Source organism: Lathamus discolor, chromosome 21, assembly GCF_037157495.1.
Source record: "Lathamus discolor isolate bLatDis1 chromosome 21, bLatDis1.hap1, whole genome shotgun sequence".
NCBI lineage: Eukaryota > Metazoa > Chordata > Aves > Psittaciformes > Psittacidae > Lathamus > Lathamus discolor.
The window spans coordinates 3,572,729-3,599,192 of record NC_088904.1 but is presented as its reverse complement, the minus strand read 5'-3'; the positions used below and the strand labels follow the sequence as shown (position 1 = coordinate 3,599,192).

Below are 26,464 nucleotides of genomic sequence, written 5' to 3'. Positions count from 1 at the left end.
TCCCTCTGGCCGGTGCCCGCTTATCCCCGCTGTGCCCGGGGAGCCGGCTCAGCCCCGATGTGGGCAGGGCAGGCAGCAGTCAGGCCCTGGCCTCCTGCCTGAACTGGCTACAGGACGCAGGAAGGTGGATGGCGAGGCCACAGCTCCAGCCACCGACACCAGGGTGATGGGATGGGTGGTACGGGTGGCCCTGGGGTGTCCCAAGGTGGTGGTGGCCGGGGAGCAGCTCTGGAGCTCGGCATTCCCGGGTGTGGGTGTTGGCCGGGCAGGAAGCTGCGAGTTCAGTCGTGCCACCTCTGCCTGCCGGAGCTGGGCACGGAGCTGCCTGTGAGGCTGGAAGGGGAGGCTGGTGCCCTGCTGATGGGGCCTGGGAGCTGCAGCCCTGTGGGTGAGCCAGCTGGGCACGGGGGCTCGCTGGGATGGGGCTGGAGCTGATGGGACCCCAGCACAGCTCAAGGGGCATCCGTGGGATGTGGGTGTCTGAGCTTGCACCTCGAGCCCATTGCACTGGGGCTCTTTCCCATCCTGGAGCGCTGAGGGTCTCACCAGAAGGACTGAACCTTGCTGCTGGTCTGGCCACATCCCTCACACAGGGAAACTGAGGAGCTGCTCCTGTAGCTGGGGCTGCTCCCTGTGCTTGGTGCGGTGTGTGGATCCCGCTCCTTGCTCCCAGTGCAGCACTGACCTGGAGGGACTCACAGAGCTTGTGCCGGATTCTGCTGGTTTGGGGTTAGGGATGAATGAGATTTGAGGTCTTTGCTCCAGGAAGGAGCTTTGCTGCAGGAATGCCAGGCTGGCTCCTGCCAGCCCCCAGAGCCCAGTCGTGTGCGATAAGCCCTGATCATTGCCCCCAGCTCAGTGCTGATCCCCGCGCTCTCACCTGCAGCTCGAGCCGAACTGGGTGCGGGACGCACCATGGCTGTGGGCACCCAGCTGGGGCTGCTGCTCTGGAAGAACTTCACCTACCGCCGGCGGCAGCGGGTGAGCAGGGGACCGGGATGGGAGGGTGCCCAGAGCCACTGGGTCCTGGCACAGGGGCAGATAGAGCCCTGGGTGCCGATGAGGACCCCCCCCAACCATGGGTTTCCCCCAGCTCCAGCTGGCCATCGAGATCCTGTGGCCCCTTTTCCTCTTCTTCATCCTGATCTCAGTGCGACAATCCCACCCGCCCTTCAAGCAGCATGAGTGTGAGTGTCCCATGGAGCCCCCGCCGCGTCACGCTTTGGGTTGACAGGGCCCCCCCCCATGCCCGCTGGGATCCCTCTACACGGGAGCCCTGGCTGGGGTGGAACCAGGGGACACAACCGCGGGAGGTGGGCACAAGCTGGGGGCTCTCTGGCACCTCCCTGCTAGGAGCATGGTGCAGAGCCCCCCCCCGGACCCATCTCTCCCTCTCCCGCAGGCCACTTCCCCAACAAGGCGCTGCCGTCGGCCGGGACCCTGCCCTGGCTCCAGGGCATCATCTGCAACATGAACAACCCCTGCTTCAGGCACCCCACTGCGGGAGAGGCCCCCGGCGTGGTGGGCAACTTCGACGGCTCCATGTGAGCGGCGGGGCCCCTGGGGGGGGGGGTCGGGGGCAAGGCAGAGCCGGGCCGGGCCGGGCTCTCACCGCCCGCCCCGTGCCCCGCAGCCTCTCTCGCCTCCTGGCTGAAGCCCGACGGGTTCTGCACCGCGCCGACGGGCAGCGGCTCCTGCGCAGCTTCGCCCGGCTCCTGCCCGCCCTGCGCCGGCTCCGGGGGAGCGGGAGTCAGCGGAGGGGTGAGCACCGGGGCCGGGGGGTGCCGGGGCAGCGAGACCCCCGCGGCTGACCCCGGCCCCCCCACCCCAGCCCTGCCGGTGCGGGAGTACCTGAGGGAGGACGAGAGCTTCTCGCGGTTTCTCCGGACCAACACGTCGCTGTCCCCGGCGCTGCTGGACGAGCTGATGGGGGCTCGGCTCAGCCCCAGCATCGTGAGTGTCGGTGCAGCGCCCGCTCCCGGTGCTCGCGGGGTCGGGGGCCGCGCTGTGACCGTTCCGCTCCCCACAGCTGTCCCTGGCAGGCTCCGGCCGCCCGCTGCACGACGTGGTCTGCAACGCCTCGGAGCTGGGGGGCTTCCTGAAGGGGGGGGACACCGCCTCCACACAGCGCCTGCAGCGGGGGCTCTGCGCCCTGCCCGGCCCCCAGCTCCGCGCCATGGAGGGATCCTTCCTCTCCCAGCTCGACCTCCCCCGGCTCCTGGCGGTGAGACCCCGGCCCGGTGCTGGGTGCTGGAAGGCACCGGGGCAGAGACCCCCACCCAGAGGGGCTGAGATCCCCTTTCCCGTGCTCCCCATATAGCAAGAGCTGAGCTCGGAGGCAGGCGGCATCGGTGACACCGTGAAAGCCTTGGGGACCTTTGTACGAGATGCAGCATCCCTGATGGAGGAGGTAGCCCCCCGCACCACTGCCCCCCAACGTGTACCCCCCTTGTGCACCCCGGTGGTGCCCCACGGTGTTCCCAGGTATCCCAGTCCCCCACAGCCCCATCCCGCTCTCCCGAGGTCTCCTCCATGACCACCCTCGCCGAGCTGCGGGAGGAGCTGCAGGCGCTGATGGCCACCAACGCCAGCGCCACCGGCTCGGGCACCTTTGGGACCCTGTCACGCATCGCTTGCGGGCACCCCGAGGGCGGGGGGCTGCGGGTCCCCTCCCTCAATTGGTACGAGGACAACGATGTCAAAGCCTTCCTGGACCGCAACAGCTCGGAGCAGAGAGCCGGGGCCGCGGGCAGCAGCAGTGAGCGGGCTGGGCAGTGGGGATCCAGCCAGGGGCTTGCTGGGCACGTACCCCCCGGCCCGGGCTGCCCAGAGGTAGTGCTGGGGGGCTGGTGGTGAGGGCTCGGTCCTGCTGCCACCCAGGTCCCTTCTGCCGGGAGCTGCTCCGCAGCCTGGAGTCCAGCCCCGTTTCCCAGATCTTCTGGCGTGGGATCAAGCCCCTCTTCACCGGGAAGATCCTGTACACGCCACCCGGCCCCGGCCCCGACAGCATCATGGCCGAGGTGAGCAGGGGCCTGCGGGGGCCGCGGGGCTCTGACCCCAGCCCTGCCTCACCCCTCACTTCATGCAGGTGAATCGGACGTTCCGGGAGCTGGCGGTGCTGGGGGAGGCAGGAGCTGCCTGGCGAGAGGTGGGACCCCGCATCTACACCTTCCTCAATGGCAGCCTGGAGATGCAGGTCCTCCGGGTGCGTGACTACTGGACCCTCTCCCCATCAGGGATGGGGATGGGGATGTGGTGGGCTGCGGGAGTGGGGTGCAGTGTGGTGCAGGATGGGGTTACAGGGGGGTGCGGTGTGGTGCAGGATGGGGTTACAAGGGGGGGTGCGGTGTGAATTGAGATGCATTGCCCGTGGTACCGTGGTGCTTTGCAGGACCTGCTGCTGGCCCCGGGAACAGCCGAGCTCCTGGATGGGTTCCTCAATGGCACCTCCTGGAAGCTGCCGGCGCTGGCCAGGTTCCTGGTGGAGCCGGGGCCGGGGCTCACTTGGCACCAAGTGTATGCCGATGCCGACACGGTGCTGAGCACGCTGTCGCAGTTCATGGAGGTTTGTGTCACCCCAGCTGCCTGGAGGAGGAGGCTGCTCCTGGGCCCCCCGGTCCGAGCCCTGCCTGCCCTGCCTGCAGTGTGTCTGCCTGGACAAGATTGAGGCGGTGGCCACTGAGGAGCAGTTGGTGGCCCGGGCACTGGAGCTGCTGGAGGAGCAGCAGTTCTGGGCAGCGGTGGTCTTCCAGCCCCCCACCAATGCCACGGCCACCGCGCTGCCCCCCCACATCAGCTACAAGATCCGCATGGACATTGACGATGTCACGAGGACCAACAAGATCAAGGACAGGTTAGGGACACCCCCCCCCAACCAGGACCTCCTGAGCAGTGGTGGGAGTGTCCCCCCCCCCCAGCACCATGCTCTGCCCCCAGGTTCTGGGACCCAGGCCCTGCAGCCGACCCCTTCAGCGACCTGCGCTACGTGTGGGGGGGGTTCGTCTACGTGCAGGACCTGGTGGAGCAGGCGGTGGTGCGGGTGCAGACCGGGGCTGCCCCACGGATGGGGGTCTATGTGCAGCAGATGCCCTACCCCTGCTACGTGGATGATGTGTGAGTGACCCCCGAGGGAGGGATGGGGCATCCCTCGTGCACCATCCCGGTGCAGCATCACTGCGCAGTGGTGTCCTGGAGCTGGTCCATGCCCTGTGTGGCCCCTGCCCGGTGGTGGCCCGAGGTGTCCAGCTGGAGGTGGAAGAGCTGGTGCCATCTCGCCCAGGTTCCTGCGGGTCCTGAACCGCTCGCTGCCCCTCTTCATGACGCTGGCCTGGATCTACTCGGTGGCCATGATCATCAAGGGGGTGGTGCATGAGAAGGAGACGCGTCTCAAGGAGACCATGAAGACCATGGGTCTGAGCAGTGGGATCCTCTGGCTCAGCTGGTTCCTCAGCAGCTTCATCCCCTTCCTCCTCAGCTCTGCCCTCCTTGTCCTCATCCTCAAGGCAGGTTGCAGGGCATCGGTGACAACACGGGTGACACAGGGAGCACCGGGGCTGGGAGCTGGCACAAGGGGGATCTGCAGACTCCAACCTGCCTCTGTCCGCAGTTGGGAAACATCCTCCCCTACAGCAACCCAGCCGTCATCTTCCTTTTCCTCGGCACCTTCTCCGTGGCCACCATCAGCCAGTGCTTCCTCATCAGCACCTTCTTCCCCCGTGCCAACCTGGCCTCGGCTTGCGGCGGCATCATCTACTTCTCCCTCTACCTGCCCTACGTGCTCTGTGTCGCCTGGCGCGACCACATCACCTTCCCCCTGCGCATCCTCGTGGTGAGCAGCCGCCGATGCCCCCTCCCTGATGCCACTCGGGAGGGGTTGGGGCTGAACCCCCACTCTGGGCCATTCTTGCTGCCACCAGAGCCTGCTGTCACCGGTGGCCTTCGGCTTCGGCTGCGAGTACTTCTCCCTCTATGAGGAGCAGGGGATAGGCATCCAGTGGCACAACCTGGGCACCAGCCCCGTGCCGGGAGACCCCTACAACTTCGCCACGGCCATGGGGCTGCTGCTGCTGGATGCCGTCCTCTATGGCCTGGCCACATGGTACCTCGAGGGTGTCTTCCCAGGTGAGTGCAGCCCCCCCTGGGCCCTGGCACCCCCGGTGCGTGGCCCCGCTCAGCCCCATCTGCTGCAGGTCAGTACGGGATCCCTAAGCCCTGGAATTTCCCCTTCCTGAAGAGCTACTGGCTTGGGGAGGCGGCCTCGGCCGGGCAGCCCCCGTACCCCACCAGCCCCCTCACTGTGCCCCAAGGTGAGCCCCTGCCCCAAGGCTGGCAGCCACGGAGCTGAGCTGGAGCCCTCCCACCTGGGGATGCCATCCCACCCAGCGATGGGTCCTGGCCCCCGTGGGGAAGGGTCCAGCTCAGGACCTGACCCCTCCGGTGGCTCCCAGTGCTGGTGGAGGAGCCGCCTGCCCAGCTCCAGCCCGGCGTCTCCATCCACAACCTGGTGAAGATCTACGGCAACAGCAGCCGCGTGGCCGTCAACGGGCTGAGCCTGGACTTCTACGAGGGGCAGATCACCTCCTTCCTGGGCCACAACGGCGCCGGCAAGACCACCACCATGTGAGCTGGAGGGGCCGGGGGCTGGCCCAGGCGCTGAGCCAGGCTCTGCCCCAACCTGGGTCTGAGCATCCCACATGGAACAGGGCACCCCTTCCCCAAACCCCACTGATCCATGACCCCCTTTTTTGCTGGTCCCCCACCCAGGTCCATCTTGACTGGCCTCCTGCCCCCCACCTCTGGCACTGCCTACATCCTGGGCTGGGACATCCGCTCCGATATCGACAGCATCCGTAAAACCATGGGGATGTGTCCCCAGCACAACGTGCTCTTTGACATGTAGGCAGGGGAGCGGTGCCGGGGGGGCGCAGGCAGGGCTGCCCCCTTCACCCTGCCCACCCCATCCTGCCCACCCCAGCCTCACAGTGGAGGAGCACGTCTGGTTCTACGGGCGGCTGAAGGGGCTGTCGGAGGAGCGGGTGAAGGCAGAGATGGAGCAGCTGATCCAGGACACGGGGCTGCCCCACAAGCGCCGGGAGCAGACCAGGAACCTCTCAGGTGCGTGTTGGGGGCAGGACCAGTGCCCAAGCTGGGGTCTGTGGGCCCCCCAACACTGTCCCTCTGCCCCACAGGGGGGATGCAGCGGAAGCTCTCGGTGGCCATCGCCTTCGTGGGAGGCTCCCGAGTGGTCATCCTGGATGAGCCCACGGCCGGCGTCGATCCCTACTCCCGCCGCAGCATCTGGGAGCTGCTGCTCAAGTACCGCAAAGGTCAGGGCTGGGAGGGGGGTCCCCCTCCCTAGTGTCTGCCCCCCCAGCCCTTGGGGTGAGCAGGGACATGCCCACAAAGAGGGGTCCGGGGCCAAGCCCGCTCGCTGCCCCAGGCCGCACCATCATCCTGTCCACGCACTACATGGACGAGGCGGAGCTGCTGGGGGACCGCACGGCCATCATCTCGCAGGGCCGGCTCTGCTGCTGCGGGTCCCCGCTCTTCCTCAAGGCCAGGCTGGGCACCGGCTACCACCTCACCCTGGTGAAGCGGGAGCGGTTTGGGACAGGCGGCAGCACCGGCATCGTCCCCGGCACCACCAAAAAGGTGAGTCCGAGCGTCAGCCCAAAGGGTGGCCGGTGCCTCCATCCCGGGTACAGAGGGGATGCAGAGCCCTGGGCTTGGGGCTGGATCCTCTGCAACGTGCCAGATTCCAGCCACCCATTCCCGCAGGAAGGCAGCGACTCGGAGCGCAGCAGTGACACGGGGCTGGGCAGTGACCGGGGCAGCGAGGCCAGCGCCGTGGGTGAGGATCCATCCATCACTGTGCCCCAGCACAGCATCACCCCCGGGCGCTCCCCTGTGTGTCTCCCATCAGCTGGCAGGGGCTGTGGGTGCACTCACTGAGCACCCTGCTCTGTGCTCTCAGGGTCCCCCTGCAGTGGTGGAGCAGAAGGGGGTCCCTGTCCTCCCATCCCCTTCAGCCCCCTTGGGGACCCTTAGGCTGGGATGCAGCCAGCTTTGGCCACCAGCTCCTGCCCCGGGTTTCCAGCCCCCCTTCCCCGTGCCCCAGATGTGGTCCAGTTGTCGGCGCTGATCCAGAAGCTGGTGCCCGGCTCCCGGCTGGTGGAGGACATCGGGCACGAGGTGCTCTTTGTCCTGCCCTACAGCGGGGCCAAGGACGGCGCCTTCGGGGACCTGTTCCGTGAGCTGGACGCCCGCCTGGGGGAATTGGGCATCTCCAGCTACGGCATCTCCGACACCACCCTGGAAGAGGTGCGGGCTCTGGGGTGCCAATGCCGGGTGCCTGTGATGGGGGTGGCAGGGGGGGGGGAATTTGCATGTCCAGGGCTGTGGGTGCTGGGGGCCGCATTTAATGCCAGCCCCCTCCCACCCTCAGATCTTTCTGAAGGTGGCCCAGGACACGGTGGTGGACACTGGCACAGCAGGTAAAACCCCGCGGTGCCGGTGGGAGCTTTGGGGTGCAGGGGGGGGACCAGGGGGAGATGCTCATCAGCCTGGAGCAGGGCGCAGGTGTTCCCAGTACCCTATATGGCCCTTACCCCCACTGGGAGCACCCATGGGTGCAGGAAGGTGTCACAGGGTGGCCTCAGTGCCCCCCCCCCCCCGCCATTCTGACCCTTGTTTTGTCAGGCACTGAGCAAGGAGCAGCCCCTGCTGAAGGGGGGGATACGGAAGCAGCCGACGGGGAGCCGGGTAAGGAGGAGGGAGCTGGGAGCCCTGAGCTGCCCAGCCCCTGCCATGGGGTGTCCTGAGCACCACTGAGCTGGGGCCGCGGCACTGGTCTGTCCGCACACATCCATCCAAGCAGGCAGGCCTTTGGGAGTGCATTCCTTTGGGCAAGGAGCAGGGACAGCGGTGGGTCTGGGGGAGCCCAGCTCTGTGCAGGGGTTAGGATGGAACGTATTCAGGCCCCTTCTTGTGGACACAGAGCTGGTGTGGGGGCAGACACAGGAGGCTGGGGGGGGCTGTGACAGTTTGGGGTGCCAGGTCTGCCCTGGGGCAGCGCTAACCCAGGTGGGCAGGCACCGGCGTGGCTGTAACCCCTCTTTCCTCTCCTTTACACTGAGCCCAAGGACCCCGGCGAGGTAGGAACTGGGGGCTGGGGGGGGTCCTGTTGTGTCCCTGCATGCAGCACCCATCCCTGCTGGGCTGCGGGGGCTCCCTGCCAGCACAATGCCCCCCTACGCGCTGCCTGGTGTGAGCCCCTGCCCCTTGCTACCAGCTTTGCCAGACCCAGACTTGGACCCAGCCCCAGCCCCGTCTCTGCCCTTGCAGCAGAGGAGCCCCAGGAGACAGACCTGCTGCGGGGGGGGGCCGGGCAGGCCTGCGGCAGGGTGAGGGGCTGGGCGCTCACCCGCCAGCAGCTCCGCGCCCTCTTCATCAAGAGGATGCTCCATGCACGACGCAGCACCCGGGGCTTCTTCGCACAGGTACAGCCCAGGGGACGGGGCTGTGGGGTGGAGGGCGATGGGGCAGGACCCAGCCCTGACCCCCTGCACCCCCCCGCAGATCGTGCTCCCCGCTGTGTTCGTCTGCATCGCGCTGCTCTTCAGCCTCATCGTGCCGCCCTTCGGGAAGTACCCTCCGCTGCGCCTGCAGCCCTGGATGTACGGGCAGCAGTTCACCTTCTTCAGGTGTGTCCCCATCCCTCTGAACCCCCACAGCCTCCCGCTGCCCCCCCCCCGCCCCAGCTCACTCCTACATCTCCCTGCAGCAACGATGCACCGGGGGACCCGGACACATCTCGGCTCCTGGGCGCGCTCCTGGCCGAGCCGGGCTTCGGCACCGAGTGCATGAAGGATGCTGGGGAGGTGTGAGTGCCTGCGCCCAGCGCGGGGCTGTGGGGCTGGGACAGGGTGGCCCCGGGGCCCACCGCTCCCTCAGGAGCAGCCCCGCGGTGCTGCGGGACCCCCAGTACCGTGGTGGGGGTGATGGCAGGTCCCGGTGCCTCTGGCTCACGCCAGGCTGGTAACGCGGGTCTGTCTCCCCCCGCGGTGCCGGGTGCCCAGGACGGGGCCGTGTCCAGCGGCTTCCCATCCCGACGGCTTCTCGACCCCCCCGGTCCCCCCGGCCGTGCTGGAAGCGCTGCGACTTGGGAACTGGACGCAGGCTGAGCCGTCCCCCCCGTGCCGGTGCAGCGGCCCTGGGGCCAGCAGGATGCTGCCCGACTGCCCCGAGGGAGCAGGGGGGCTCCCGCCTCCCCAGGTAACCCCCGGCCCGCATCAGGGCCGGCCCCGGGGCGCTGCGGGGTGCGGGTGCAGGCGATGCTGCGGGCGGCCGTGTGTCCGTGCAGCCCGTCCGTCCCCCCAAGGTCCGAAGGGGCACCGGTGACATCCTGCAGAACCTGACGGGCAGGAACATCTCGGACTACCTGGTCAAGACCTATCCCCAGATCATCCGCCAAGAGTGAGCGCTGGGGACGGGGAGGGATGCTGCGGGCCAAACGCAGCCGCAGCGCCGCAGGGTAAGGGGGGCACTCGTGGCCGGGCGCTGCCGCAGCGTCTCCTCGGGGGTTATTTCCCCCCTCCTTGAACCTCTTTCAGGCTGAGGAACAAGAAGTGGGTGAACGAGCAGAGGTGAGCGCGGGCAGGGGCTGCGGGCTCGCACACAGCGGGCAGGGGGGAGGCTGGAGCCTCCCTGCGGGCTTGGGCAGAGCCCTTCGCTGTGTGCCCCTCCCCGCGGTGCCTGGGCGGCCTTTGGGCAGGGGAAGGCCCGGTTCGGAAGCTGCCGGCTCTCCCCCAGGTACGGAGGCTTCTCTCTGGGTGCCGGCGGCTCCCAGGCGCTGCCGACGGCGGCGGAGGTGGATGCGGCGGTGCTGGAGCTCCGGGCGCTGTTCAACATCACCCCGGTACGGATGCGGCTCTGCCCGCCCCCAGGTGCTGGCACGGCTCAGGGCCAAGCCCACTCCTCACCCCGTGTCCCGCCCCCCCGCCCAGGGCAGCCCCTCGGACCGGCTCCTGGCCAACCTCAGCGGCTTCATTGAGGGCTTGGACTCTCGCAGGAACATCAAGGTACGCCCGGTCCTGGGGGTCCCGTAGGGGTGAGACTGGGGGGCAGCGGGGACGTGGCCCCTGCGTCCCCACCCGGGGTTGGAGCAGGCTGGGATGGACCGAGGGGTTCGGGAATGGGGCTGGAGGTGGGCTCTGAGCCACTGCGCTCCCCTGGGCTGCAGGTCTGGTTCAACAACAAGGGCTGGCACGCCATGGTCTCCTTCCTCAACGTGGCCAGCAATGGGCTGCTGCGCGCCCGGCTCTCCCCCGGGACCGACCCCACGCTCTTTGGCATCACGGCCACCAACCACCCGCTCAACCTCACCAAGGAGCAGCTCTCAGAGGCCGCCTTGTGAGTGCCGGGGATGGGGTTCTGTGGGACCACCCCCCGGTCCCTGGCTGAGCCCTCGCCTCCGCGGCAGGATGGCCACCTCCGTGGATGTGCTGGTCTCCATCTGCGTGATCTTCGCCATGTCCTTCGTCCCGGCCAGCTTCGTGCTCTTCCTCATCGAGGAGCGGGTCAGCAAAGCCAAGCACCTCCAGTTTGTCAGCGGGATGAAGCCCGTCACCTACTGGCTGGGCAACTTCGCCTGGGATATGGTGCGGGATGGGGATAGGGATGGGGGCACAGCCCCAGGGAGCCAGGTCCCACTGTGACCCCTCCGCCTTCTCCATGCCCACAGTGCAACTACCTGGTTCCTGCACTACTGGTCATCCTCATCTTCCTCTGCTTCCAGCAGAAGTCCTACGTGTCCGCTGCCAACCTGCCCTCCCTGGTGCTGCTGCTGCTGCTCTATGGGTGAAGGGCCAGGGCTAAACCCCCCGGGGGACTCTGAGCAGGGCTGGGGGCAGCCCTGGCCCTGGGGGTCGTGGTGATGAGGGCTGGGATCTGTGCCTCAGCCGGCTCCTGCCTCTCCGCCCCTGCAGCTGGTCCATCACCCCGCTGATGTACCCGGCCTCCTTCCTCTTCAGCATCCCCAGCACCGCATACGTGGCCCTAACATGCATCAACCTCTTCATCGGCATCAACGGCAGCGTGGCCACCTTCGTGCTGGAGCTCTTCGTGGACAAGGTGAGACCTGGGGTTTCCCAAACCCCCTTCCCATCCCTATGGGGCTGGCACCAGCCCCTCCACTCCTCTTCTTGCTGCCCCGGCAGAACCTCAACGACATCAACCGCATCCTGAAGAAGGTTTTCCTCATCTTCCCCCACTTCTGCCTGGGCCGCGGCCTCATCGACATGGTGAAGAACCAGGCGATGGCCGATGCCTTCGAGAGGTTCGGTGTGTACCAGGGCTGCTCCCCCTCCCCAAACTTGGCCAGTGCAGGGGCCCTCCCCTGTGTGCCCCCCTCCTACAGCCCCTTTTGCAGGGGACAGGCGCTTCGTGTCCCCCCTGTCCTGGGATCTAGCAGGGAAGAACATGTTCGCCATGGCCATTGAGGGCATCGTCTTCTTCCTCTTCACCCTCCTGCTGCAATACCGCTTCTTCCTGCGGCTCGGGTGAGGATCGGCCATGGGGCAGCCGTGGGGCAGCCATGGGGCGGGCAGCCCTGGAAGTGCCCCTGTCGCTGTCACCACCAGGCCACGGGCTCTGGAGCTGCCCTCGCTGGGGGAGGAGGACCAGGACGTGGCCAGGGAGCGGGCCAGGGTGGGCAGCACCTCCCCGCATGGCCACCTCCTGCTGCTGAGGGACCTGACCAAGGTGCGTGCCCTGCAGCTGGACCCTCGCTGCGGGGCTGCGGCCTCTCCCGTAGCCCCGGTCCCTCTGGTGGGTGCTGGGTGGGAGCCGGACCCAAGCCCAGCTCTGCCCTCAGGTTTACCGGCGCAGGAAGACTCCGGCCGTGGACCGGCTCTGCGTGGCCGTGCCTCCCGGCGAGGTGGGCACTGGACACAGCGATGGACAAACGGCCCCATGGGCAGGGATGGGGCTGCCGGTAACCCCGCTCTGCACCCGCAGTGCTTCGGCCTCCTGGGGGTGAACGGGGCTGGGAAAACTTCCACCTTCAAGATGCTGACGGGGGACACGGAGGTGACGCTGGGGGAGGCCTGGCTGAAGGGACACAGGTAGGACCCTGGGGCTGACCCTCTCCTTGTCCCCACAGCTCCTGGCGTCCTCCCCATCCCCACACTGCGCTTCTCCTCACCCGCATCCCCGCAGCGCGCTTGTGCTCGGCTCCATCCTCATCCTCATCCCCGCAGCGCACTTGTGCTTGCCTCCATCCTCATCCTCATCCCCGCAGCGCGCTTGTGCTCGGCTCCATCCTCATCCTCATCCCCGCAGCGCACTTGTGCTTGCCTCCATCCTCATCCTCATCCCCGCAGCGCACTTGTGCTCGCCTCCATCCTCATCCTCATCCCCGCAGCGCACTTGTGCTTGCCTCCATCCTCATCCTCATCCCCACAGCGCGCTTGTGCTCGCCTCCATCCTCATCCCCGCAGCGCGCTTGTGCTCGCCTCCATCCTCATCCCCGCAGCGCACTTGTGCTCGCCTCCATCCTCATCCTCATCCCCGCAGCGTGCCCATCCCCATCCCCATGTGCTGAGCCCTGTCCCTGTCCCCACAGCGTGCTCACCGACCCGCAGTCCGTCCGCCAGCACATGGGGTACTGCCCCCAGTTCGATGCCATCACAGACCTGCTGACGGGACGGGAGCATCTGGAATTCTACAGCCGCCTGCGTGGGGTCCCCGAGGAGGAGATCCCCAGGGTACGGCTCATGCCCCGGCACCCTCCCAGTGCAGGGGATCCCCGTCCTCATCCCCTCGCATCTCCCCTCAGGTGGCTCAATGGGGCATCGCCAAGATGGGGCTGGTGCCGCACGCGGACCGGCCAGCGGGCAAGTACAGCGGGGGCAACAAACGCAAGCTCTCCACGGCCATCGCCCTGCTCGGCTCCCCCCCCATCGTCTTCCTGGTGAGTGGGGGGCAGCGATGGGGGGGGGTCCCACAGCAGCTCCTGGCCCCCACATGGCCACTGTCGCAGGATGAGCCCACGACGGGGATGGATCCACGAGCGCGCCGCTTCCTATGGGATCGCATCCTCAGCGTCATCCGGGAGGGCAGGTCCGTGGTGCTCACATCCCACAGGTGAGCCCCTGCCCTGGTATCCATGAACCCGCAGAGGGGAGACACCTCTGCCCCATGGCACCCCTGGAGCGGAGCCCTCTCTCTGCCCCATGGGGCCCCACGTTTCCCCCCACAGCATGGAGGAGTGCGAGGCGCTGTGCACCAGGATGGCCATCATGGTCAATGGCCGGTTCCGCTGCCTGGGCAGCGTCCAGCATCTCAAGAGCAGGTACCGGGGCTCGGCGGGGGGGACACGCTCCATCAGCATCCTGTGATAACAGGGATGTGGATGGTCCCTGCAGCGATGCCCTTGTGTCCGAGCAGGTTTGGGGATGGCTACACAGTGGTGGTGCGGGTGGGGGGCTCCGGTCCGGTGCCGGTGGAGAGCCTGATGCAGCGGCGCTTCCCTGGCATCGTGCTGAAGGAGCGGCACGGGGGGCTGCTGCAGTTCCACCTCCCCTCCCGTGCTGGTTCCCTCGCCAGCATCTTCAGCGTCCTGGCAGCGCACCGCGGGCCCTGCCACATCCAGGACTACTCTGTGTCCCAGACCACCCTGGACCAGGTGATGGGGGATGCAGGGCATGAGGACAGAAGGGGCTGGGGTCCTGCTGGTGCTGCCCCTCACCTGCCCTCCCGCAGGTCTTTGTGCACTTCGCCAGGGAGCAGAGTGATGAGGACCCTGGGCAGGATGCGGCCCCCACCGTGCCCGGCCCCGAGAGGAGGCTGACGCCGTTCCTGGAGGATGACAGCTACCAGGAGAGCGTTGTGTGAGTGGGGCCATGGTGCCCCACGGACCCCCTGGCTTCCAGCGCAGGGCTGGCCCCAGCTCCCCCCATCAGCGGGGTTGTACCCTCCGGGGGGGGGCTGAATCAGATGTGGGGTCTGCATGGGCCGGGCTGGGTGCTGGGCTGGCCCCAGCCCCCCGGGTGTTCTCTGCCAGAGCAGAGCCTGATGCAAAGAGGAATTCAATAAAGACCCATGGTACCGCCCCGGGGCAGCATCGCCCTCACCCCGCTGCACCCCATTGGGGACACAGGGTGGGGGGCACAGCAGGGTGGCCCCCACATGGGAACCCCTCCCCGTGGCTTCCCAAGAGGCCAGAGTCTTCCTCAGCCCTGGGCAGGGGTCCCTGCCCTACACCCCCTTGGGGCTCCTTCGTCTCCACCTTCACCCCTCCAGGGTGCCCCAGTGCTGGGCAGGGGCCGTGCCCCTCTCCCCTGGGTGTCCCCTCCGCACCCGGACCCCAGCCCTGTGGCACCGAGGTTTTGGGGTGCCCATTTCCCCCCTGCTATCCCTCTCCTGTGGGGGGGCTGCCTGGGGTCCCTGGCTCGACACGGGGGCCACGGGTACCTCCCCTCCCTCTGCCACGGAGCGGGGGACAAAAGGGGTGTCCCTGGGCTGGGGGGTTGTGATTGCCCCCTAAAATGGGGGCAAAAGGAGGAAAATATGGAACGCTTCACGAATTTGCGTGTCATCCTTGCGCAGGGGCCATGCTAATCTTCTCTGTATCGTTCCAATTTTAGTATATGTGCTGCCGAAGCGAGCACGACCGTTTCTCCTCCCTGGAGACTATTTAAACCTCTCTTATTTTATATTTTTCACATCATGGTGAATTATTATTTCTTCGGCTCCTACCTCGCCCTGCCTTTCCCATCACATCCTCCACAACATTAGCAGTTTCTCTCCTCTAAATCCCATTTTTTCTGTCGGGATTCTGGCCGTTTCCGAAGCGTTTTTACGCGATGTACACAGGGAACGCTTTTAATTTGCATATCGGGACTGGGCCCCGGCGTGCTTCTGCCACAGTCCCAGGGTGCCCCGGCGGCGCTCGCGCACGCGCACTGACGCCACCGGCGGAGGAAGATGGCGGCGGGGCGCTGAGGGGCCGGGTCGGGCCGGGTCGCACCGGGAGAGCCGAAGCGGCCGCCGCGCTCACACCGGCACCGTGACGGGTCCCCCCATGGCCGCGGGGCCGGCCCCGCAGCCCGCTCCTCGCTGCGCAACTCCCGGGCCCCTCCGCAGCTGTGGCTCGCTGAGCCCCGAAGCCTGGCCCTGGTCCTGGCCCTGCCGGGCCTGACCCGCCCTCCGCTCCGGAGGCGTCTGCGCGCAGGAGGCCGCGCCGGTGCGGGGAGGCCGGGCCCGAGGGCAGCGCCCGCACCGAGCAGCGCCGGGCACCGGCAGGCAGCGCTGACCGGCGGCGCCGGCCGACGAGCGGCTTCCCCCCGGGCCAGCCGCGGGCGCCCAGCCGCAGGCGCCACCATGTCCGAGAACCAGCCCAACGCCAACAACCACCACCCGGGCAACGGCGGCGGCGGCGGCGCTGCCGGGGGCAACAACCGGGGCGTCCGGAACCCCAACCTCAACCAGAACCCCCTGATCAATGTGCGCGACCGCCTCTTCCATGCGCTCTTCTTCAAGATGGCAGTGACCTACGCGCGCCTCTTCCCACCCTCCTTCCGCCGCGTCTTCGAGTTCTTCGTCCTCCTCAAGGTGAGGGGGGGTTTGTGGGGAGGAGCCGACCTTGCCCTCGCTGCCCGGGCACGGAGGCGCAGGTTCCCTTATCGACACAAACACCTTGCCTCTGCTAGAGGTCACAGCCTGCGTTTGGGCCACCTGCACCACCAGCTCCCCTGGGCCTCTGCTCTGTGAGGAAGATGGGACTGGTCGTAGTGGGCTGTGGTGGTCTCGGCAGTGCCAGAGCTGGGATTCCAGGTCTGCAAATGGAAGGGAAATCGCTGAGCCAGCGTGCTGGGCAGGGACAGGGATGTGGGTGTGAAAGGTTTCTGTTTCCAAGCAGTCCCTCTTTTTGGATACATTGAATACGTGATCATTGGAGTTTTGTTGCAGTCTCGTCTTCTCTGGAAGCGCATAATACACAGCCCTGGTTTAACCCCATTTTCTTTTAGCAGGCAGCACCTTCGGCAGTGCTAGTGCAGTATCACAGCGTGGGTACAAACCCTCCTGCTTTCTTGTCAGTGTGGGTGCAGGATTATTGTGTGGGTGCAGGGTTGGAGACCCACGGAAGGGCCCGTTGGTGCCTGCAGGGTGAACTGCCTGTAGGTTAAATCCTGCTCCGCAGCTCCCAGGGCACACACTGACACTTCTCACCAGGGTGAGACTTAAAGGGAAGGGGGAGAGGAGCTTGAATGGGTTTCTGCTCTGAGTTCCTACAATTCAGCTGCTTAAAGCAAGGAAACATTTAGGACAGCTTGTCTCACACTGCATGTACTTTACCCCTCCCAAAGGGTTTTACCATCTTTCTTCTCCCCCCCATTCTAACTGGATTCAAGCAGGCAGGGGGACTGGGACAGGGCCGGTGCTAGCAGTGGGGCTGGCGGGCTGGTAGCGGTTCTTGCTGCTGTCTCCCTTTGATCGCAGCACTCCCAAGGAAGTAAAGAGTATTCCCAGGGCATCTGCGGAGAACAGCCTGCTCCCGCCGCGGGGTTGGGATCAGCCTCTGCGCACCGAGGCCTGAGGCTGCCCGTGGTTGTGGTTGCTCCTCCCGTGACGGGGGAGGTGTTTCTGCTTTACCTTCCCTCCTGCCTTCCTGCAGATGAGCTGTTTACCAGTTCCTAGCAAATGGGTCAAGAGCGCTGTGTAGCAAGGGCAGCTGGTTAAACTGGGAGCGAGCATCTCGCTGCACTCAGGCACCGAGTGCGTGACACTCGGCTGTTCCGCTCCACCGGCGTTCCTCAGAGCTTTCGGCTCTGAACTTTGGACAGCGTTGGGCAACATCGTGCTGGGTTTATGACCTTCACTGCAGGGTTTTATTGGTCCTCTTTGGTTTGCTGTGACTTTATAGCTGTTCCCTGGGCCAGGGAGTGGTGATGTCCCTCACAGGCCAGCTCGCCGTCCACCACGGCAGCAGCGAGAGGTGGATCTGAACACGGAGCTGGCTGTTGTGTGTGGATTTGGGTTGTCCTGCTCTTGTGGTGGGCTGTCTTTTGTTGAAGTTTGCTTTATTCTGCCTTTGGAAGCTGGGTGGTCTCCTCTGGGCTTCAAGAGGAGATGCTTTGTGCTGAGGAGGGAATGGCTGAAAGCCACGGGTGTGTTTCTGTGTCTTTCAATGTGCTTTGCAGCCTCCTTAGTGCCGTGTTGGGTCTGTTTGCCTGTGTGCAGTCCTGAGGATGGTGTTGGTTTGCAGGATCTTACATGGTGCTGGGGCCTGTGTACTGCACAGGTATCAGTGGCAGCTCTGGCTTTGTGAGCAGGAGGAGGTTGCTCTTCCTCTGTGTGTCTTTGGTGTGTTCCCCCCTTGACCCAGCAGTGCTGAGATTGCCTAAGTCTGCGCTGCTTGGCTTGGGAAGTGTAAAAAGGTCTTGTCCACTTGCAAACCCATTTGTCCAAATTAACCCAGTGTGTTCACAGGCAAAGAGGAGATGGTTAAAACTGGGGAGGGTGTAAACAGGCCAAGGTTGGTTGGGCTGATGGTCTCTGCTTTGTTTCTTGCTGCGTGTAGGCTCTCTTTGTGCTCTTCATCCTGGCGTACATCCACATCGCCTTCTCCCGCTCGCCCATCAACTGCCTGGAGCACGTGCGTGATAAGTGGCCGCGCGACGGCATCTTGCGGGTGGAAATCCAGCGCAATTCCAGCCGAGCCCCCATCTTCCTGCAGTTCTGTGGTGCTGACAAGTTCCCAGGGATGGTGGTTGAATCCACAGCTGAGGAAGAGGAGGAGGAAGAGGAGGAAATGACAGTGGATATGTTTGAAAACAGCTCTGTCAAGGTAAAGGCACGTTCCCAGCGTACACAGAAAGGAGAAGGGAACGTGGTTGTGGGTTTGGGGGTCAGTGGTTTGGTAGTGCAGTCCCTCTGTGATCCCTCAGTCATCTGGAGCAGAGTGTGTTTCCTTAGCTTTTCCTGAACCCTCACAGCAGCCTCTGATGATTTAAGATAGAAAGTCTGAGGAAGGGGCCTCTTAGGTTGGCATTTTGGTGCTGGAGGCACAGGAGGAGTGCAGAAGACTGGAGCTTTGGGGGGTTTGCTGACATGCCTGCCGTGATTTTCCAACAGTTTGAGCTGGATATCGAGCCCAAGGTGTTCCTTAAGCCATCCCGGGTGAGCAGCACTGAGGCGCTGACCCACAACGAAAGCCAGGAGTTCTCATTTAGTGAAGCAGCCACTAAAGGTATGGAGCCTCTGAGGGAGACTGTGTCCGAGTTTGAGATGCTAGCCAGAGCAGGTAAAGACAACTTCCACTGCTATCTGTGCCCCTCCCTCCCTGCCCTGTGCATCCTTCCTGCACGTCTCCTTCCTTCTGGCTTCCCTGGGCACAGGGTGCATAGCAACCTTAAATGTTTTCCCTGATGCATTTGCCTGTGGTTAATTGTGTCAGTACTAACAGCAGATCCACAGCAAGGTCTTTCCTTTGGCTGGGAGGGAGGCTGGGAGTTGGGGGTTGCCTCGACTATAACATGTGCTGGCACCATCTTTCTGCGGTGATGGGTGGTGGTTATCTCAGACAAACATGAACCTCCCCCTCCTTGAGCTGTTCTCTGTGCTTCTGAGGTCTGCAGGGGTGGCAGTGACAGGGCACATTCCTCCTTGCATTAAGGGTTTGGGCTTGTGTTTGGGTCCCTGAGTCAACACCAGGGCTTGGAACAGCCAATTAATCCCCAAAGCCACCGAGCGGGTTTTAGAGCATTGCGAGATACAGCACTGCTGCTCTGCATCTGCATCATCCTGCTTCAGCCCTCCCCTCGTCCCAGCAAGGCTTAAGCTGCTGATGCCTCATAAACTCAAGGGAGGTTTTAGTGGCTTTGTATTATTCAAAATGGAATTCCAGTGTTGGAAAATTTGTTTCAAGTGGTTAGGGCTGGAAATCTATTGAAAAGTATTTATGTTAAAGTAGATTTGTTGGATTATTTCTTAATTTGCCTTTTTCACCTCCACTTTTATCCCTGGAAAGGCTGGAATTCTTTGTTGTTCAGAAGGACTGGATATTGTGAAGGATTGTGAGGCTGGACATTGCCTTGGCACTGTTCCCTTGCTCCTGCAGTGACTTTGCTTGATGCTGATCTAGAACTTGTTAGTCCTGAATTTAAGATCCTGAAGTCACAGAAGACTAGAGAGCAGTGACTATTTTTGGTGCAATACCTTTATTGGTAGCTGCTGAAGCTGAGCTGGGTGCACTGATGGGCTGTGCCTTGATTTGCAGAACTCCTGGTTGGAAATGATCCAGCAGCATGGTGGGGGAGAGAATTGTGCTGCTTCCCGATGTGATTTAACAACTGATCTCCAAAAGGGTCCCATATCCTCGAATCCCTGCTTTTTATTTTTTGTTTTCTTTGCAGGTTTTCTGTGCTATAAGTACACCAAATTTGATGTTTAGACAGAATATTTTCCCCTGGAAAGCTGTACTTGCTCCTGCCTTTAGCTCTGAGGTTTGTCACTGCAGGGGTGAGCAGTGCGTGCTCTTGCCCTGTGCAGTGTTTACTTGGTGCTCAGCAGGTGTAATTGTGTTTTCCTGCTGTTTTCTAAACAACATAGAAAGCAGAAGTGGAACAGAGTAAGAACAAGTGCTTTGGGCTTGCTAGGCAAAGCTGTGGGCAGATTCTGGGCAAGGCTTAGCAGGGTTTGGAAGCAAAAGTAATGTCCAAGAATGTGTATGGCCCCGTTCTTAACGGGTTGAAGGAAGCCCAGAGCCTGTGCATGCAACTGATTCTCTTCTCAAGAACGTGGTGGGAGGGAATCCAGAGGTGGTATTTCTTTTTGGTGGCTGTTTCAAACCCTGCTGTTGAGTGTCCCTTCCCACCCTGTCTTGCAGTGTGGCCGCAGGAGGAGTATATAGTGGAGTACTCACTGGAGTATGGGTTCCTGCGGCTGTCCCAGAGCACTCGGCAGCGCCTCAGCATCCCAGTGATGGTGGTGACTCTGGGTGAGTGATGGAGCTGGTGCAGGGGTGGGTGACTCTGGGTGAGTGATGGAGCTGGTGCAGGCAGGGGTGGATGAGTGCTCTGCAGAGGTTCCTACGCCCCAGTGCCTCTTTAGTCTTGTGGAAACTATTTATAACAGTTGATGGCGCTCCTTGCCCACGCAGGAGAGCTGCTTTATGGAGCTTTGATTGCTTTAGTAGGTCATACCTTTGCAAGAGGAGGAGACTGAAATGGTGAAGCCTGTTTCAGCAAGCCCCAGTGTTGTGTCCAGCACAGTTTCCTCACTGAGGAAGGAAGAGGCTCGTGGTACTGAAGACTTAGGCTCAGTGTGGAGCAGCAGCAGCACAGTGTTAGAGCCCAGCAGTGGGAGCAGCTGTGTGTCAGGCACAATACTGAGCAGATCTGCTTAGCACTGTCTCCACATGGTTCTTGTCCCTGTGAGCACCAGCAGACCATTTCCCTGAAGTGTTCTCTTCTCCTGGCATTTGCTCCATTAAAAGCTGCCTGAGTCAGGAATATGGTTTCAAGCCTTCTCAGGCCTGTGAACTAAATTGATGTGTGATGAGCTGTTAATGATTTCATTCCTTACTCCTAATCAAACTGAATTACAGCTGAACTGGAGTATTAAGCAGTTCTCCTGTACAGGCAATGGGCAGTTTCCCTGTTAAATGTCTGCTTCCTGCCCTGGGTTTTCCAATTCAGCTAGAAAAATTCCTTCATTAGTACTTTACTGACAAATTCCTTGTGTTCACACTTCCTGTTTTGCTTAGATCTGGGTTCTTTTTGCAGGCTTCATGAGCTGGAACTGGGCAGCCTTCATCCATGCCTAGAGCCACAGGGAGGTGTTGGTGTGTCCTCCACTGCAGGAGGGTGGATGGGGCTGGTGGGTCCAGCAGTGTCATGTTGAGGCCAGCTCATGGCTAAAAAGTCCTGGCCTGGCCCTGTGAGTCTTACTGGAACTTGTTTCTCTGGGCCATTAGCTGGGGTGAGCCCAGGGAAATAGTCCAAGGCTAGAAGGTGAATTCCTTTCACATCAGTGGCAGCAGAGAGTGTGAGAGTCCTGATGGAATTCTTGGGGCCTGGCTGACATTAGCATTTTGACAGCCTGGCTGGATCTGTCAGGGTGTGACATTTTCCCTCCCGGTCCTGCCCAGTTTATACTGCCAAAGGTCTGAGCACAGACCAGGGGTCTGGTGGCACACGGGTCCTTCCAAGTGATAAGAAGACTCTGTCTGCCTTGCTGCCTCCTCTGTGGCTTCAGGTGGGGACAACCTGAATGGGTTTTTGTCTTCTCTCCAGATCCTACCAGGGACCAGTGCTTTGGGGACAGGTTCAGTCGCCTGTTGCTGGACGAGTTCCTAGGTTATGATGATATCCTGATGTCAAGTGTCAAAGCTTTAGCTGAAAATGAAGAAAACAAAGGTAAGGCTCGGAGGGATCAGCAGAGCAGTTGATGGTTTTTCTGTAGATGCATGAATGTCATCTTCTGACTATTGATTCATCTCAAATGAAGGGAATGATTCCCTGCGTTATGTAGAGATGTTATTGTCAAGGACAGAATGAGACAAGCAGGAGGGGAGAGGTGTCTGCAAACGTGACTTCCTGCTGCCTCACTGCACTGCATAACAACAGCAGTGCTGCTGAGGATCCTGTTCCTTTAGAAAGCACTGGAAGTTTGTTCTTAGGTGATGGGTGAATCACACCAAGCTTCTGTGTTTGTGGTTTCTCTTCAGGTTTCCTTCGCAACGTGGTGTCTGGGGAGCACTATCGCTTTGTCAGCATGTGGATGGCCAGGACTTCTTACCTGGCAGCCTTCGTCATCATGGTCATATTTGTAAGTTGACAGGAGTTGGGCAGTGCCTGGACGCTGAGCCTCATGCTGGTCATGTTTGAAAGTAACAGCCCAGGCCTGAGCTCTCACCTGCTTTTAAAGCCCAGCTGATGGAGCAGGAAGTTCTTGTCTTTGTGATGCTCGGTTTTTTTAGTGCGGGTTTTAAAGTTCTAACACTGAAACAGAGGAGCTGAAATAGGATGAAGTGATGGTTTCCTTGTCCAAAGGCAGATTCCTGTTAGAAAGGCTCTAAGCATAGTTAAACCACTCAGGCTGCCAAGGCACTGGGTGTGGAAGTTTGTCCTCTGAGACTTCCAAGAACAGGCCTAATTTGCCAAGAGTGCTAAAGATAGATCCAGGTCTCCTGTGACTCTGTGAGATGAGGTGATTACAGATCAGCGTTAGATGAGATCCCAAGGGATCACAGCCTGTGTTCCTAGTCTTGGGCAGCTGTCCCTGTCCGTGTCTGTGCACTGGTGCAGTACGGTACTACTGGCAAATTGAAATGAGAGCTGGTGACTATTGTCAAGCGGCCTTATGAGCTGCTGGGAGGAGCACACATGGAGGATGGGAAGAAACTGGGGTTCCAGCCCTGTTGCTGTTTGGTTTGGCCCCTGCTCAACTCTTCAGAATTGGTCTCTTTACAAACAAATTACTGTCAGTCTCCTCACTGCAGTGACACAAAGAGGAATTGCTCTTGGGGAAGTCACGGTTACTGTTTGTGAAGTCTGCACAGCTCAAATGCATGAGCATGGGATACACACTGTGTGCTGGGCAGCCCAGCAGGCCCAGGCTCGCCTGGCCAGGCTGGAGGGTGATGCTGGTGGTGACTCCTGGGCCTCTGTGGCTGTAACACTGGTTTCTGCTCGTGTTTCAGACTCTGTCCGTTTCGATGCTGCTGCGCTACTCGCACCATCAGATCTTTGTCTTCATTGGTAAGGATTTTGGAGGGGTTTAGGGTGTGCTGCACGCTGTGCCTGCTCCAGCACAGCATGTCATGTGTATCCCCTGTTGTTGTTTAGAAGGATCCTGTGTGTAGCTGCACAAGGAATATGTCTCCCTATGCTCCTGTCACCAGGCTTGGAGAGCTTTTCTGTTTCTGACAAAGTGTCAGGCACAGTGGCCTTGGGACACTGGACTTCACTGCATGTTGCAGTGCTCTGAATGGGGAGCAGCATGGGATGGAGGGTCCCGTGGCCTCACAGCCACTTCGTGTCATAGTCTGTTTTCCTTCTTGCAGTTGACCTGTTACAGATGCTGGAAATGAACATGACAATTGCATTCCCTGCAGCTCCCCTCCTCACTGTCATTCTGGCTCTTGTAGGTAAGGACATGAGCTCACTTCCTGTGCTATGCAGCATGTCCCGTTGGGATCTGCAGGAAGTCTGACCTGGCCACAGCAGGTAGTTAATGTGGCACCTTGTGAGGACTCTGAAATTTGGTGGCACCCTGAGCTGCATCGCCCTTTTGGGTCCCCAGAAAGCAGCTCATTTGGAAATGAGTTCATTTCAGATTCACGCTTCCCCTGCTGATATTGCATTAGCATAGTTTGAGTTTGAAAAGCCCCCTAAACCTCCCCAAAACCTGCAGTGTCCAGAGCCAGCTGGTCATCTGGCCTGTGCAGTGACTGCAGGCAGCAGTGAACATGTTTGCCCTTAGCTGCTGCTTTAGGGCAGTTTGGTTCTGCTGTGGCCTGTGCTGCACAGTCACCAAGCCCCTGCTCTGGGGTGACAGAGGATTCCCTCCCGTGGCCCTGATGCAGCCGCTCTGTCCCACAGGGATGGAGGCCATCATGTCTGAGTTCTTCAACGACACCACCACCGCCTTCTACATCATCCTCATCGTGTGGCTGGCTGACCAGTACGATGCCATCTGCTGCCACACCAATACAAGCAAGAGGCATTGGCTCAGGTAAGGGCTGCCTGGGGCCTCCTTCCCATGTTCTCACCACGTTTCCTCTTCTCTGGTGGGAAAGGGGCTGCTTCAGATCCCTTCCAGCCCTCCCAGGCAGCAGTGCTTCTGCTCCTGAATGCTTCTGTGGGAGCTGCCCTATGTATCACAGGGCCCAAAGTGCAATTGCTTCCTCTTTGGGCTTGTGCCTGGATGTCAGGAATCGCCTCAATCCTTTCCCTGCCCTTTGTTCTGCCCTGTTGAAGACTTGTTCATAACAAGGCAATTTGAATTACCTGTTAATTGGAGTCTGCACCGCCCTGTGCAACGTGCTCCAGCCTGGAATGGAGCTGGGAGCAGACAGACGCTCACGTTTATCCTGTCCATTGCCATACCCTGATGATTTCTTCCTTTCTCTCCAGGTTCTTCTATCTGTACCACTTTGCCTTCTATGCCTACCACTACCGATTCAACGGGCAGTACAGCAGCCTGGCTCTGGTCACCTCCTGGCTCTTCATCCAGGTGAGTAGCTGCCACTTCTGCTGCACGTTGATGCAACCAGCGCAGAGGCAGGAGCCACTGTGTGACTTCAGCCCTGGTCACCACACACCTCACAAGGGTCTGGCTTTATCCGACTTCTTGTCAAGCTGAGTCTGAGCAGTGATCTTTATGTAAGAGATGGAAATAATCCCTGGTTTGGAAACAGAACAGCAGGAGGAGGCTGTTGAACAGGAGGGCTGCTTGGCTCAGATCCAGCCGTGTGACTGACAGTGGTTGATGTCACTTGTTAGGAGGTGTTAGGGGAGGGTTTCTGTCCTGGCTTTCAGGAGGAAATCCCCCCGAGGATCTCCCTTGAAGAGGCTGAGGAGCTGGTCAGGCCTGTGCAGTGCAGAGACCAGCCCCAGACTGATGTCTCCACAATCCTGGTTCAGGCAACCTTTTGTGTGTATTGCTGGTGTCCTGCCCCTTTCTCTGCTGCCATGAAGACAGGGAAGGAAGGTGGGCTAGAGAAATGCCTTCACCCTTCCAGTTGTCAGCCCTTACAAGGGAAAAGGGGTTATACTCCATTGCCTGTCCTTAGGGAGAAACTGTACGTGTAGCTTGCAGGAGTTGTAGTAGAAGGGATAAATCTTTCCACAATGTCAGATAACCTCATGGTCAGAGCAGCTGATTTCTCTAGTAATGAGGAAAGTGTAGTTCTCTAAGGTGTGTTAGGCCCAATGAGTGACTCCTTTCCCTTTGCCTTCTCTAGCACTCCATGATTTACTTCTTCCATCACTACGAGCTGCCGGCCATCCTCCAACAGATCCGCATCCAGGAGATGCTGCTGCAGAACCAGCAGGTGGGCCAGGGCACTCAGACCACGCTGCAGGACAACCTCAACAACAACACCACCGCTGCCCCCGTCGACGGAGGGAGCCGCAGACCCCCCCTGCCCACCGGCCCCTCTGGGGACGGGGCCAGCCTGGCTGCCCTGACACCCAGCACGGCCTCCAGCGTCATCGCCGCTGCCACCGCAGGCAGTGACCTCAACTGGGTGGCTGAGACAGCCGCCATCGTCACCGAGGCCTCCTTTCTGTCCGACCTGAGCACGAGCCTCCTGGAGCCCAACGTGGTGCACGAGGCCATGGCCAACGGGAGCCCTCAGGACGCTGCCTCCGGGCTGGTCGCCCGCATCAGGGTGAGCAGCGAGCACCCGGAGACGGCCGTGGGCTCCATCACCATTGAAGTCACCTCAACGTCTGTGGTGGCTGCAGCAGATGTTCCCCCTGCCACAGAGGCGGCCCCGGCTGCCCCCCCCATCCCACCGCAGGAGGAGAAGGCCTCTGTCCCCAGCAGTCCCCTCCCGGAGCAGACTGAGGCTGTGGAGGGCTCGGGCAGCCACGATCGAGCGAGCAGCAAGGACTGTGCTGGCAGCAGCAGCAGCGTGGCACAGACCCCTGCAGCCTCTGCGCAGGACACGGAGCAGGACAGGCGTTCGGGGCGCGCGCCTGGGGACCGGGGGGACAGCAGCCCTTGCCCAGCACCAGCAGAGAGCCCACCCCGCTCCGCACCCTGCCCGCAGCCCCACTTGAGGAGCCTGTCTTGAGCCCCTGTTACTGTAATTCTGGACTGCCGCGGAGGCATTTGGATTTTCCTTTGTTACCGTTTCTCACTTCACCATCATCCTTAACCCATGAATTCCTCTTAGTGCAAAGGTGGAGCAGCGGGGATGGAGAAGAGGTGCTGCAGTGATCTCCCTTGGGAAGAGCCCGTGTGTGCTTGTGTGCGAGAGCCTGATGGACGTGGGACAAGGCAGCTGCTCTGGGTCCCTGCCCCAGCTTTCCCTTGTCCCCTCTTTGCTCCCCGTGTTCATGTTTGCAGCCTGGATCCACAGCCGTGAGCTGGTTTGGGACAGAGAGTGTGTGTGTGGCAGCTTCATGTTAGAATAGCAGCTGCGTGTGGACAGGGAGTGGGTTTTCCTTGGGAAAGCAAGAGAAACCTGATCACCTCCCCTTCTCCTTAGGGGGAAAAGGAGCTTCAGCCCTTCCCCAGAGACTACATCTGCTGCTGCCAGGGCAAGGCTGGGCAATAACCAAAGCCGAAGCTGCAGTTCAGCCCCATCTTTTCTGTCCTTGAGCATCTCCCAGCCAGTGGCTTTGGGATGGAAGCTGCTGTGTCCAGGTGGGAGCTTCCATCGCAGGTGAGAGGCATTTGGGCAGTGCTGGCCTCTGTGCCACTGGTGACCTCTGGGAGGGCGGTGGGA

The 26,464-nt window shown here is 61.7% G+C and overlaps 2 protein-coding genes and 1 non-coding gene across 6 annotated transcripts; 2 read left to right on the top strand and 1 right to left on the bottom strand.

Annotated features, from left to right (window-relative positions):
• Positions 1–883: 883 nt before the first annotated feature.
• On the top strand, positions 884–14,111 carry ABCA7 (ATP binding cassette subfamily A member 7). 3 transcript variants are annotated; one of them, XM_065699710.1, is made up of 50 exons: positions 884–981; positions 1,094–1,187; positions 1,403–1,544; positions 1,634–1,761; positions 1,832–1,953; positions 2,030–2,224; positions 2,321–2,410; positions 2,524–2,758; positions 2,881–3,020; positions 3,089–3,205; positions 3,392–3,565; positions 3,645–3,853; positions 3,937–4,113; positions 4,280–4,502; positions 4,607–4,828; positions 4,917–5,121; positions 5,190–5,306; positions 5,448–5,619; positions 5,764–5,895; positions 5,975–6,114; positions 6,189–6,326; positions 6,440–6,651; positions 6,778–6,850; positions 7,118–7,320; positions 7,445–7,493; positions 7,699–7,761; positions 8,136–8,153; positions 8,344–8,498; positions 8,578–8,702; positions 8,783–8,881; positions 9,078–9,273; positions 9,380–9,474; positions 9,612–9,644; positions 9,811–9,916; positions 10,005–10,079; positions 10,241–10,410; positions 10,481–10,658; positions 10,742–10,857; positions 10,986–11,130; positions 11,217–11,340; positions 11,429–11,558; positions 11,640–11,760; positions 11,873–11,935; positions 12,016–12,122; positions 12,623–12,764; positions 12,836–12,970; positions 13,040–13,143; positions 13,259–13,351; positions 13,447–13,684; positions 13,762–14,111. In XM_065699710.1, the coding sequence occupies exons 1-50, from the start codon at positions 916–918 to the stop codon at positions 13,891–13,893; spliced, it is 6,738 nt and encodes a 2,245-aa protein (XP_065555782.1). In that variant the 5' UTR covers positions 884–915; the 3' UTR covers positions 13,894–14,111. The 3 variants fall into 3 exon arrangements, 2 of the variants coding, with proteins under 2 accessions (XP_065555782.1, XP_065555781.1); XM_065699709.1 differs by lacking the exon at positions 8,136–8,153 and having other exon boundaries at positions 7,097–7,320; XR_010616819.1 differs by lacking the exons at positions 8,136–8,153; positions 11,873–11,935; positions 12,016–12,122; ... (4 more) ...; positions 13,447–13,684; positions 13,762–14,111 and having other exon boundaries at positions 7,097–7,320; positions 10,742–10,834; positions 11,640–11,726.
• A 451-nt stretch (positions 14,112–14,562) lies between these two features.
• On the bottom strand, positions 14,563–14,669 carry LOC136003406 (U6 spliceosomal RNA). Its single transcript, XR_010608088.1, has one exon. It is a non-coding gene; the product is annotated as a U6 spliceosomal RNA (small nuclear RNA).
• A 289-nt stretch (positions 14,670–14,958) lies between these two features.
• On the top strand, positions 14,959–26,310 carry TMEM259 (transmembrane protein 259). Of its 2 annotated transcripts, none has more exons than XM_065699856.1 (11): positions 14,959–15,612; positions 17,582–17,848; positions 18,136–18,250; positions 19,889–19,999; positions 21,297–21,419; positions 21,731–21,831; positions 22,706–22,763; positions 23,069–23,152; positions 23,607–23,739; positions 24,141–24,240; positions 24,971–26,310. In XM_065699856.1, exons 1-11 carry the CDS (start codon positions 15,382–15,384, stop codon positions 25,805–25,807), a joined length of 2,160 nt encoding a protein of 719 aa, XP_065555928.1. In that variant the 5' UTR covers positions 14,959–15,381; the 3' UTR covers positions 25,808–26,310. The 2 variants fall into 2 exon arrangements, with proteins under 2 accessions (XP_065555928.1, XP_065555927.1); XM_065699855.1 differs by having other exon boundaries at positions 18,136–18,304.
• The last annotated feature ends 154 nt before the right edge of the window (positions 26,311–26,464 follow it).